The sequence below is a fragment of the Marmota marmota genome, unplaced genomic scaffold, assembly GCF_001458135.2.
Source record: "Marmota marmota marmota unplaced genomic scaffold, marMar, whole genome shotgun sequence".
NCBI classification, from domain to species: Eukaryota; Metazoa; Chordata; class Mammalia; order Rodentia; family Sciuridae; genus Marmota; species Marmota marmota.
In genome coordinates, this window is record NW_025999968.1 from 4,206,259 (window position 1) to 4,220,139 (window position 13,881).

The following is a 13,881-nucleotide window of genomic DNA, read 5'->3' on the forward strand; positions in this document are numbered from 1 at the left end:
CTCTCTCTCTCTCCCTCCCTCCCTCCCTCCCTCTTCTCTCTTCTCTTCTTTTCCCTCTTCTCCACCCGCCCCAGATCCCTGATTTTTCTTCTCTCCTGGTCTCTTTCTCAGAATTGTTCACTAGCTTTCAATGACTAATCACTTCCTGTAGCCCCTACCCCATTCGAGACAGTCGCCCCCTCCCAGTCCCCTGCCAGCCTCATGAATATTTAAACACCTCCAATCTGGACCCAATTACCCACCGACTTTCCCACTGCACTGGGAGGGTGGTAGGGAGGGAGCAGTGCAGGATATTCCAGCCAGTTCAAGAGATAGGAAGGAGTATGTTTTAGGGAATAGGGGCCTGGTGCATGAAAGCTTGTATTTTTTCCTCCATCTCTTCTCCTTTTTTCCTAATACCATAAAAGCAAATAACAGCTAATCAGCTGCTGCTTATATTTTATACCCAGTTAATAATTGTTAGTGTTCAGTTCCCTTAAAAATACACTATATGTATACTCTCCTCAGTATATGCATAAACTAAGACAAATACAAGCATGTAATAATCCTAGGTATACATGACTACACCTTCTACATACTTCAATATTCTGAAGAATTCCACACGAATACATAGCATTTAAACATTCTAAGGACTGAAATTTGGAAATAATAGCTAATGTTTAGGAATCAACATCTATATCTAAAATCACATTTTTTTTTCCTCAATGTTGATACACTTAATTGAAAATTGTGGGTTTTTTCTTACTTTACTGAAACAGCTGAGCACATGTGAACAGCAGCTCTGTGTAATATTGATGGTGATATTTTACAACTTGGGCAAGATGAATAAAAGTAAAGTCACCTGTGAAAAATAGAAGAGACACATCATGGGGCTGGGCGCAGTAGCTCAAAAGACTGAGACAGGAGGATCGGGAGTTCAAAGCCAGACTCAGCAAGGTGAGGCATAAACTGTCTCTAAATAAAATTAAAAAAAAAATAGGGCTAGGGATGTGGCTCAGTGGTTGAGTATTCCTGAGTTCAATCCCCAGTACCAAAAATAAAATAAGAGACATATCATGAAACCAACTTCAATTCCTTCTGTGGTTTCTCATAATTTGGGAGGGGGGTACATGATTGGTAAAGTTCATATAACACAATTTTTAGATATTTAGTACTGTGTGGGTTTTGGAAGCTCTTTGCACCTAATTTTCTCATCTGTAAAATGGGGATCATAACGTCAGCCTTGCCAACATGTTATAGAACCAAATAATATAATGTATGCAAAGCACAAGAGAGCCTCTCTTAATGCATAGCAACTTCACCCCAGACTATTTTCCTGGGAGTTTGATGGTGTTTTCAAATGACTATCTCAAAGAACTTTTCAAACTATTTCTCGTTGTTCATTAGTGATGACAAGCACCTCTAATTAAACAGCTCATAATCTTTTTAGTCTCTTCTAGACATAAAGCTGTTTAATAGGTGGCAACCAGACAGCTTGTTACCATGCATATTTCAGGATCACTGAGCACAATGGGTGCTTAATGCATTTTAACAAAATTCAAGATACACCTCCCCCCCACCCCAGAACAGACTCAGAAAGACATGCAGAGTTGATGGGTATAAACAGAGGCTGATGATTATCAATTTTTTGTAGGACTCTCCCAGATTCAGACCAGCTGATCTTTTCTTTTCAGTTTGCATCTAAGTTTTCATAGTTTATGATAAAAGTTAGAAATCCATTCTGAGTTGAATGGTTGTTTAATTTTTGCAATTTGCCTGGTTAGAGCTGAGCTTTCAAAAGAAATCTTCCATGAATTTAAGTGATAAAAGAGGGCAAAGGATGGATTAGAAATGGCTCCCAACTGAGACATTCCAGCTGTGGATTAGGATCCTCCTGCTAATGGCTAGAAAGTGAAGAAGGAGCAAAGGAGTGGGGGCTGTGGGTAAAAGAGAAGAAATTGCTTCTTTTGGAGTTTAAACAGGCATATATAGCATGATTGATAAGATAATTTCATTAGTTGTGTGGCCAAATTTAAGAGTGGGGTCAATTTCTTTCTCTTTCATTGTACTCATCTCAGCCTTCCCATCTATACTTTCTTTCCCTTTTATTTATTGGAAGGAACCTTGGAAATGATGTGATATAATGAAGACAGATAAACTGGACTCAAAACCAGGCACAAACGTTGATGGATTTTTTTGACAAAGTACCTTAAACCATGTAGTTTGGCATCAGTTTCCTTATCTGTGTCCTTATCATCTAACACGCTGTGAAAGAGGTGCAAACATTTATTCAATTTTGATGGGGTAGAAGGCAAAGAAAATTTAGGTGCCTTGATGAGGTCACCCAACTGATAACAGGTAACACTAGGACTCTAATATCCTTTCTACCACTCAAACTGCATCACCACTCAATAGGCTTCTGTACCTTATTACTTCTGGTCCTTAAGAGATTAAAATATCAAGTAGAAGTTTTTGTGTTGAAATGAAATCAAAGTCTACTGATTAGGCCCAACCCTTACCACCCAAGCCTCATAAACAAACTGATACCTTCATCCAATTGAGAGCTCCCATCTATTTCAAATCAAAGGTCAACTCCTTCAAAACTCTCAGTTGCCTCAGTGTGTAGGATCCTCAACATCTAGACATACTATTGGGAACTTCTATAATTCTATCCCAAACTCTTTTCAAGTAATATGAAATCAATTCCGAAGTATTTCTCTAGGCAATGGAGATCATGGGATGGCAAAAGAATATGGAAGAGTAAAGCACACATTGATCGGATCTTGGAAAAAAAGATATATATCTTTTATAACTATATGTAAAATAAGGAAATAAAACCAGCCATGGTTGTATTAATCCCTACCAGGCAACTACATAATGAATTCACTAATGTTTATGTCTTTACCAACAGTCTCAGAAAATGTATAGTCTTAAGCCTCATGACTGAACATTACAAAGTTTTATATTGGCAGATTAATTAGTGGGATTATCAGCTATTTTCCTGACTATGTCAATAATGTCATTCTAGAAAAAGATGAAGGCCAGGTTCCAGTTCCACTCTGGGATCTATTTGAACTTCATACTAAATTGATAGTGTTTTCAAAATCCAGAAGTCATTCAGCTTTCCTAATGACTAACAAACAGAAATAAGAAAGAAAGAGCCAGGTGCAGTGGCACACACCTGTAAATCCCAGCAACTCAGGAGGCTGAAACAAAAGGATTGCAAATTTGAGACCAGCCTCAGGGAGACCCTGTTTCAAAACAGAAAGGATTGGGGATGTGGCTTAGTGGTTAAGTGCCTCTGGGTTTAATCTCCAAGAAATAAAGAAGTAGCATTTAAGAAAAGAGAGTGTCAATGGTTCAGATAGAAAATATGTTTCTTCTTTATTTTTTAACTATTTTGGGGGGTTGCTTACAGTTAAATTGTTTAGGGCCTTGTTAAATTGTTGAGATTAGCCTTGAACTTGCTATCCTTCTGTTGTGTCTCAGTCTTCCAAATTGCTGGGATTACAGGTGTGTACCATCATACTCTGCGATTTTTAAAACTCTTAGCCTTAGACTTTTACCTGATGTATTAGTTTATTAGGGCTACCATAAAAAAGCATTAGAGACTGGGTGGCTTAAACAACAGAAATTTAGTTTCTCACAGTTCTGGAGTCTGGAATCCAAGACTAACTGTGCCACTTGGCTTGGTTTTCTCTGGGAGCTAGAAGGGAAGTATGTGTCCAAATCTATCCTGAGTTTGATTACAGCCGCCCTCTTGCTGCCTACATGCTGTGGCCATTCCTGGGAGCACTGTGCACCTCTGGTGTCTGTTTCTGAATGTCCTATTCCTCTTATAGAGACAACAGTCAGATTGAATTAGTACCTACCCCTAAGAAAAAGACCATTTAACCTTAATTATCTCTTTAAAGGTCCTAATCACAAATACAGCCATAGATTGCTGGGGGTTAGAGCTTCAGCATATAAATGGGGGTTGGGGGTTGGACAAGACAGTTGACCATAACTCCTGCATCCTCTGTCAACACTTGCTGACTTCATTTACTTACTCAGCCTTTAGTAAATTTGAAAAACCCTCCTGCCCTCAAGGAGATACACATTTATGGGAAAAGCAAAACATGCTATTTAAACAAAACATGATTCAGTGTCAAATGTGTGCTATAAAAATTCAGAACAGGAAAGAAACCAGGCCTACTAGGACTGGCCTTTTATTTTATGATTAGAACAAGTAGGGAAGACACATGAGTTTTAGAGAAGAAAAGGGGATCCATTTGAAAAGGCCAACCACACAAATAATCCCTGCATGATAAAGGGACAGTCCCTGTGCCAGTGAGGGGCAGCTGTGAAGGGCAGTAGTAGGAAAAAAGGTTGGGGGTGGGGATTAAGTTTTGATTAAGAGGAACCTTAAAGATTGGACAAGAAAAAAAAGAAAAAAAACAAAATCTTGTCATTTGTAACAACACGGATAAATAGGAACTCAGTATGTTAAGTAAAATAAGCCAAGTCCAGAAATACAAAGATGTCATGATCTCACTTCTATGTGAAATCTTAAAAAGTTGATCTCATGAGTTGAGAGTAGAATGGTGGTTACCTAAGGAGGTAAGGGAAAGAAGGGATGGGAAAAAGAGGATCAACAGGTATTAGGTTACAGCTGGAGAGGGGCAAGAGACTGGTGTGTCATGGCACAGCGGGCTGACTGTAGATAAACAGAATGTGCAGTACATTTCAAAAACTAGAAAAAAAAATTCCGAAGTTTTCACATAAAGACATGATATATATCTCTGACGGTGTAGATATAGTTAACCTGATTTAAACACTGCACAATGTATATATGTAGTGAAACATCACATAGTACTCTATTAACATGTACAATTTTTATGTGTTTATGTATCAGTTTTTAAAAATCAATTTTAAAAAAACAGGCTTAGGGGATATACTGGTTTCCTAGGATTTCCATGACAAATTTCCACAAATGTGGTGACTTAAAATGACAAAAAAAAAAAAAAAAAAATTTTTCTATCTGACTTAGTATTTCTAGCCTCCATTAGGCTGATCTCCTCTTAAGATTCTTAAATTAATTATACCTGCAAAGATGTCAGTTTTTCCAAATAAGGGCACATTCAGTAGTACTATGGATTAGGGAGTGGATATAGCTTTTTGAGGGACATAAATCAACCCAGTACAAAAGATTAGATTCAAGGACCTTGTATGTTCCAGGTGTCACATATTGTGTGTTTTGTATATTTTGCTTCCTTTATTTCACAGGACATACCTAGGAGAAAAGGAAAATGAAAGGACCAAAATTTAACGTAGGTAGCCTGGAGAATAAGAACTCAAAAAATAGATGTGAGGAGTTTCAGAAAGGGAGGTAGTTTTATGAGGAAGGTGATGAGTTGTGCATTTAATAGAAATATTGAAATGACCAAGTGTGAGACAGCATTAGATTATAAGAAACAAGACACAGAATTGTCTTTCCATGGGTGATTGTTGGAGCTATCCAAAATAATTCATTTTCTGAGCTACCATGTGCTACTGAAATCAGAAGACCAAGGAATAAACTTTTAAAATGCTAAAGATTAAGTAACCCAAAGACAGGATAAAAAAAAAAAAAGCAATCAGATGGAAAGCTAAAGGCAAAATTATTCTCCAAAATGCTTGAGAAAAAAATCGTAATTGTCATCTGCTTAAAATTGCATTTTTAAATTCAACTGGCAGGTCATTATTTAAATACTTTTGCAACTAAAGACAGCTAAGAGTGATTTCATAAGTATTCATAGGTAGAACTGTTCACAGAATAGCAAACCTCTTTCTAGGGGCAGGGTACTTTCTATTCTGTGCTTTCTTAATATGTTATTCTCAAACATTCTGAATGGACATATTATAATTCAAAATCCATGACAATGGTTCATCAGAAAATTATATCTCATCAAGACCCAAGATTTAAAGTAGGACACCATGGAAGACATTACTGAATAAATCTTTCTGCCAAAATGGAATAAAACAAGAAACAAAGCCCCAATAAAAATCCTTAGCTCTCAGTTGTTGAATTAACAAAGCATATGGTTTCCACACCTTCACCATTACAGCAGGGCACCATCCACACCTGGATGCCTTGTGGGCATCTAAAAGGTGAAGAAGCACGGCAGCAGAAACCGCAAAATTAGATCCTTGCTCTACATAAATCAAGATGCAACAATAATGATACTAAGAGTGTACAGGGAAATTTTCAATTCTCCTGCAGACACATAAGTACTCTTAAAGAGCAATCAGAGCCTTCTATTTGGAGCACAACTCTCTATATTTGTTAGCACCAAACCAACCATGAATATAGATTCCTCATGCATACTATGTCCCTTGGGTTGGTAGTGAGCTGTATAGTGGAGGGTGAAGTCTCTCTCAGTAGGAACTTTAGAACTGGGTATTCAATTCCTTGAATTCAATTGGAGTATTTAATTGAAATGCATAGAGATGTCTGATAGATACTATAATCTCAAACTAAAGCTGACCTTGACAGAAGCCATCTTTCTTGTCTTTCTGTAGATTCAGTGTTAGTGAAGTGCTACCTCATCCATCATTCACTATCTCCAAAATATTCTTTCCATCTTCATTTCTGAAATTTTGTTTCAAATCTTTCTTTTCTGTTTCTTATTCCATTCCCTTCTCTCAAACTTTCAGTATTCCTTGCCAAGACTAATACAATAGCCTTTTTATTCACTATTTTGTGTATATCCACATTTTTGAGTTTTACCTTCCACCCAGATAGATCTACTTAAAATAATATTCCTCCTTATACTTAAAATCTCTCTGGATCCTTATGTCATAATTAGTATCTTATTTTTATTGCACATAGAGTCTCCTGAGGATCTTGTTAAATATCCAGATCCTTTGGACATCTTTAACAAATAATTGAACTCAATAGATGTGAGATTGGGTTTAAAATCTGCAGTGTGTATAGTTACACTCAGATATTTTGATAGTAATAATCTTGTGCCATATTTTGAGAAAGAATAGTCTGAGGAATAAGGCTCAAGCTCAATCCTATAAAGCATCTTTTACTACTCCAACTATGTCGTCAACCTGAGCTCACATTATATTTCACAATATAGTGAATAGTCCAACGAACAAATCATCTTATTTCAATTTCTTTAGGCCATTCTATTTCACATACTTAAAAAAACTCACCTACTTTATGAATGTTGAAAACGGAATAAGCTTTAACCAGATAAATCATAAATTTCTCTTAAAAGCCTTCCTTGAACCCCAGAAGTGGAATTCTAATTCTCCTGGGTACCATGGCATCCAGTCAGAGCATAGATTATTATTGGTACCTACCACTCAACTGTGAATCCTTGTTTGCAGGGATCTTCTCTTATTCATCTTCATACCCCTAGCACCTGGCCCAGTGGCTGGCACATAATAGATATCCAGTAAATATTTTCTGTCTGGATCTGGAAGGCTAGTCTGGGATACTATTGCCAGACAAAGCCTGCCAAAGGCTCCCAGGCAAACATGGCTGCTTCTGGTTCCAAGGAGAGTTTTGCCTCTATGATATGATGTCACCATCTTAATTAAGCTGATAGCACTTCAGTGAGACCTTGATGCCAGAATTCACCCTACTTCCTCTAGGCAGAAAAGATTTCTGAAGACAGAAACTGGACAATTTTGAAGATCCTCTAAATCTGTGTTTATCTTTCCAGTTTCATGTCCAGATTCATGTCAAGTCCTCTCGTAATTTCTCCTTCCAGCATACCCTAAAGGCCATCTGAATCTCTGAGTAGCTAATATTCCAGAGCAAAGAGAGGGAACCATGTGCTAGCAGCACTAGGTGATAAGATGAGAGGCATGTAGCCCATAATCTAAGACTTGACACCTTGCTATAGAGGAAGTTTGTGGTTACGCAGGTGAACAAATCTAACTCGATAGCTTATTCTTTAAGCAGAAGATGTGAAAAAAATCCCACACTACATTATACCAACCTCTCCCACCAGCACACTATCAGAGTCTGAAATCACAAAATTGTATTTGGCTTGGTCACTGAAGGAACCATAACTTTTCACAGGCCTCTTTTCTAGTCCCCATTCAGTATTGTCATCATTTATTTACCATAGTTTATCTACTTTCTTCCCTGGAAGACATATTTCTGGGTGGCAATACCATGTCTTAGTTTTTAAATTTGTTCTTGAAATTTCCAGCATGGGCATATAAGGGTTTTGTGGGATCTCAAGCTTATATGATTCAGAGGGACTTCCTTAAGAGAAAGAATAAGTTAAACATACAATGAATATTTATTTAAACAAGGAAAGAAATCACAAATTATATGTTTTTAAAAATTAATAACTACAACTGATATCACAATATTCAAGAAATATAATATTTTATAATAACAATCTAACACATCTCTATAACATTTTTTTAGCTACTGACTCTTTGATCACCTCTTTCTATGACATTGGCTTTGTAATATAAGTTTTGAAAGGCAAACGGAAATATGATATCATCTTTCTTCTAACATAGTTGATTGATTTGCTTTTATTACTCAGAATTGGAGGTTTAAAACATGAATCTTTATGAACGGATGTATTTGCTGTGTAGGGCAAGAGCAGTAGTACAAAAACATGGGAATTCTGAGAAATTCTATTTTGAACAATTGTTATTGAAAGAGAAAAATACACGTGAAATATTTATAATTGTATATGTTACCTTATCAAATTTATTTCTGAAGGAAAGAACTTTGGTTTTGATCAGGTTTCAGTGAGACCTGATTCTCCCATTTAAATTTTTTAAAAATATTTATTTTTTAGTTATAGTTTAATACAATATCTTTGTTTATTTATTTTTATGTGGTGCTGAGGATCGAACCCAGGGCCTCACGCGCGCTAGGTGAGCGCTCTACCACTGAGCCACAACCCCAGCCTCCCCCATTTAAAATTTTACACAGCAGATGACTGGAAATTTTTCTTACAACTAGTTTCTGGATTCATTCATTCCACACCTTGTTTATCATCTTAACCATGTGACTTGGGGGCCAGGTGATATAGGACATATTCATGTTGTAATTCAACCTTTGGCTCTACACTTCTGACTGACATGCCTAGGAAGTTGTCACACTGTTTCTTGATGCCTTTCCTATTCCAGGATGGTGAGTGATCGATCATTCCATATAAAAGCTCCTAGGAGAAATATAAATATATTCCATTGAAAACAACCTACACTAACACCAGTGTAACTCCTCGTCTTTGCGCTGGTTCCTCAAACTACCAACAGACATTCAATACAACCTGACATGAGGAAAAATGTTGCAAAGGGCAAAACCTAGTGGAGAAACTTAGCAATCTTAATGGATTTGTATTACTTTACCATTTCAAGTTTTATACAAATGCACACCCATGTGGCACATGGCCCATCCAAGTGAGGAACCCTAAAGGCTACATTACTTCTTGGTTAATCTTCTCTGGTTTCTAGGATCAAGTACAGAGTATTAAGTCTTCAGTAAATAATTAGGAAAGAAAATGAATGAGCTAGCAATGGGGAGATTATAGAGAAAAAAAGGAAATAAGAGAAAAAGTAAAGGTAGAAAATGGGACCAAATTTTAAGCATTGATTTTCAGCGTACTCAATTATTTCAATCTGCAGTAGTTATTTGTTCTACACAGCCTTGACATAGGCTGTTACCATTTCCTTTATATCCTGAACTCGTGCCATTCTAAACTTCCTTCTGGAGTGCACATGGCTTGGAGAAATAATGAAATGCAGCCTTCCTGGTGGGCTCAAACATAAAGCTCCTCATTGGGGTTCCATTAAATGCCAGGTGCCATCACATGGCAACTAAAGGAGGAGTCCTGTTCAATGACTATATCCCTACATCTGTCACCTTGTATGTTCTTTAGAGTCTCATGGTAATTCTTCAATTTTGATACCTCCTTCTAAAATACGCTATTTTCCACAGACTGCAGCAGGGTTAGGAGATTTCATATACTAAGCAATATGTAGTGGTTGGATAAGAGAGATTTCAGATATATAGCTTCATATTAATTTGCTTGTCTTTACTTGAAGCACTGATAGATTTACTGACTTCGATAGTTTTTTCAAAGATGGCAGTATGTCCTATAATCCAGTCTCTCGGGTTATTTTTCCCCATATACTTTGTTTCACCCACTATGATTAATTATGTCAAGTCCAAAAAAGACCTTTTTGCTTAACAGCCTATGTCCTTTTATGTCTGAAATCCAAGTCTACCCTTCTTCTTTATACAAATATTCTTTATGGTGAAGTTATTTGAAGCACTCTTGGAGATGCTAATGTACACTGTCCACCTAATTTTCATGAACAAACTTCTCCATTCTTAGTTCTTAAGGCTCTGGGATAAATATTCCCAACAATTCTTCATTTGATTTTCCTTTAAATTGTTTCTAGTATCTGATCATTCCTCCAAAATTCCTTTTTTAATTTTCAGTTCTCTACTGCCAAGCTCTATGTACGAAGTTCTTTATTACTTCCTTCATCTCAAAATCCCAAACTTCTCTAAAATTCAACCATTCAGTCATCTTAAAATTCTTTGTGGATTAGAGTACCTCTCTCTGAGTTTCCAAGCAAAATTGGCATGTGATCATTCTCCCATCTTCAACTGCACTACTCTTCAGTCCATAGTATAGTCTCCCTAATCCACATATAAATGATGAGTTTTTGGAAAGTGATACTGTATTTATATTAGTTTATCTTTGTCCATTTCTATGGATTATACAACATTGAAAAGTTAGAGTTTGTTTTTAATTGAACTTCAAAACTGTCATATTTTTTATCTCTTCCTGCCACTAACTAATCACTCCAAAGTTTCTTTTTCACTTCTATCTTTTTTTTTTTTAAACCAAGGGAGACTTTTATTAAAGTTTTGTCTATCTCATTCCTGATATCTGTTGTATCAGGATCCTCCTTCCCTGGAGTTAGTAAATTGTCATCTTTGGGCTTCCATCAAAGTGGATGTGTTTAATGGTCTGAATGACAATGAGGATGTGGGCTTCCTCTTAATAAGCCTTGAAATAATTAGCTTCACAGAAATTGGTCCCTGCATGCCTTCAGTCATTTGCATTGCATGCCATTGAACTTCCAAGATTCCAGGTTAGACAACATCTATAAGATGGGCACAGCTCCCCATTTGATGTTAGCAAATGTTAAAACATCTTGTGCTGAAGAAAAGTGTGTTACTTTCAAAGTTTTTCATTTTTAACTTTGGACAACTGTCGGGATATTCTTTCCTATAGAAACTATTTGTGTCCCTGCTTGGTTCATTTGTTAGTCCAGTTTGCATGCGTTGGGGCCACTACAAACAAAATCTTTCACACATTATCTCAGCAAGTTTCTCAATACAATTCATTCTTCTTCCCTGAGTCTTCTGCATGGTAAGCAACTTTGGAGCTCATTTAAGAAGATATTGAATTCCTCCACTTTGGAGGTTACCTTATCTCTTTTCAACATACTACCATTCATCTCTATTCCTTAAAATGCAGCATCCATAAGTAATAATTATATTTGGGGTGAGAAAGGATTTGATGGGAAGAGTGAGTATACCACTGCCATAATTTTAGAAAATAAGTATTAATACATCACAGAACTGCAAGAGCTCTCTCTCTCTCTCTTTCTCTGTGTGTGTGTGTGTGTGTGTGTGTGCATGCGTGTGCCCCATCATCATACCAGTTAATTGTAAAATTATTCAGTGGTGTGCTGTAAACGTTTAACAACTGGCTCTCAGGGGATGGGGGAAGATGTGATTTGTAGCATTTTCCAATCTCTAAGATGTAAATACTCCCACCATGGTATATTTCAAGTCACAAATGTGGTGTCACCAAATGCAGAGCTGGAAAGATACGCACAACAAAGCGACATTATACAGTATTTTCACCATATAGATGCAATAGACATCTAAGAGCACAGAAAATAGAAAAATATAATAAAATAATTGGAAGTAATGTACTTTGGGTTTTAATTACCTTCATTTTTATTAAAATTATTTAATTTTGAGTTTATCTAATTCGAAATTTTTAATAAGGGCTCTGTTTAACAACTGACTTTCAAATTTTTGAAAACATAGCAGTTGGTTCACAGAAGTTCAGGAGGGCCATGTCTAGTATATCAGTAATTTATTCTAGCCAGGATTTTGAAACACTTGTTTACATGTGATTTTGCTGAAGTAAACACCTTTTACTGCACTCTGAAGTTGTTTAGTTCTATTGTTAAGATTTGTGTTTCTTCTTGAATCAAATGTATGAAAGATGATATGTCATGAGCTTTGTAATGTTTTGAACAACCAATAAAAATAAATAAATAAATCAACAAAATAAAAAAAAGATTTGTGTTTCTTAACTATGTAAAACACTATCTATGTGTTCTTATTTATTTTCGTCTTATTAGATTCAACCAATCATTTCATCATGTCAATAACTCTTTAGATCCTAATTCTGTCATCTCATATCTCTGTCAGCTTTATCCTTTCTGGCTTCATGTCATCCACACATTTGACGAGTTAGCCTTATATTTTTCTGTTCAAGGCATTGAATTAAAAGCAAAATGCCTGACAGGACAGAGCCAAGGACAGAATTCTTGGTCATGCAAATAGAATTCTCCCTCCATACAAGCCTCAGACCATTAATCAGTATTGATTCAATAAGGTATTTGTCTACTGAATTGCCTTTGCATCCAATCCAAATTTCTCTACCTTGTCCATAATACTCTGGAGAGATTATTAATGAAATGCATGACTAAGTCCAGAAATTGTCACTATTTCCTTCTCATGTCAAAGAAAAAGATTATATTTCCACTATGCAAAGCTGATCACTTTCTCCAGGTTCATCAGTTATGCCTCCTTTCTTTCTTCTTTTCAACTTGACTCTTCTATTTCCACCCCCCTGCCCTATACACATAAAAGCAGTGCTTTCTTTTTCCTACTCTGCTCTTTCTACAAATTGGAATATTTCAGATTTCGATTTTTTCTGCCTCCTCCTTGGGTTTGCCGTTCCATTTTAGATGACTGATACCACGTCCTTAGTCCTACTTGCAAAGTAGATGTGTACAGGCAGAGACTCCACCCATTTTCCACTCATTTGCTAATTTGCCTCCTTCCAATGTGGAAGCATGAGAACCTGGACAAGGAATTATCGTCTTCTCATCACTGCTCAGAGACCTTGGTTCTCTTATTCTCTTTCTTATATCATTCACCCTGTTCCTCTGAGCTGAATCTTTAGCTTAATCTTTTCAAAGACTCTTCCATTTTTTTTTCATTAGTAAAACATCCTCCTTCCACCCTAGCTTTCTTTTTGTACCTTTTTCCCACCATCTTTACCTTTTCACTAATTCTTCGATTGCAGCAAGTTACCTTTTACATTTACTACTTCACTGGGTTTAATAAGGTTACTAGGAACTTCATAGTTGCTCACACACACACACACACACACACACACACACACACACACTTCATTTCTTACCTTAACAAGGCTTCTCTGAAGAGAAGTCTTAGACTCACCGTTCTTGCTTTGTTTCATTTTTCTTTAGTCTCATCTTTGTTTCAATGACTTCTCACTCTCATACTTTTGCTTCTCTATCTCTGGATGTCTTCTCCTTCTTCTTGTCAGGTTTATCTTTCTCAGTCACCACTTGCCTGGGCATTCTCAGCAGTGCCCACAGCTTCCACCACCACCCCATCTCTATGTATGACTGTCAATTCTCTATTTTCAGTCCAGACCTCTTGCTTCAAATGCAGATCTCCATATGCATGATTCATTCTCCCAAAATGAACATCTAATCTTCCCCCCCTGTGTTCTCTCACCAAAATATGTACCTCTTCCTGCAATTCCTATTCTGGTTTTTAGGACCACAGCTCACCCACTTGCCCAGGATAGAAATATCCTTTGA

General features: G+C 36.7%; 1 protein-coding gene across 2 annotated transcripts in view; it reads right to left on the reverse strand.

The window, feature by feature from the left end:
- Gap43 (growth associated protein 43) overlaps window positions 1–13,592 on the reverse strand; it is a 108,961-nt gene extending 95,369 nt beyond the window's left edge. The window contains exon 1 of one of the 2 annotated variants that reach the window (XM_048803279.1): window positions 13,455–13,584. In XM_048803279.1, the coding sequence (XP_048659236.1) occupies window positions 13,455–13,511 (57 nt within the window). In that variant the 5' untranslated portion in view covers window positions 13,512–13,584. Of the gene's footprint in view, window positions 1–13,454 lie in introns of both variants that reach the window. The other variant, XM_048803280.1, reaches the window with a different exon arrangement.
- Window positions 13,593–13,881: the final 289 nt, after the last annotated feature.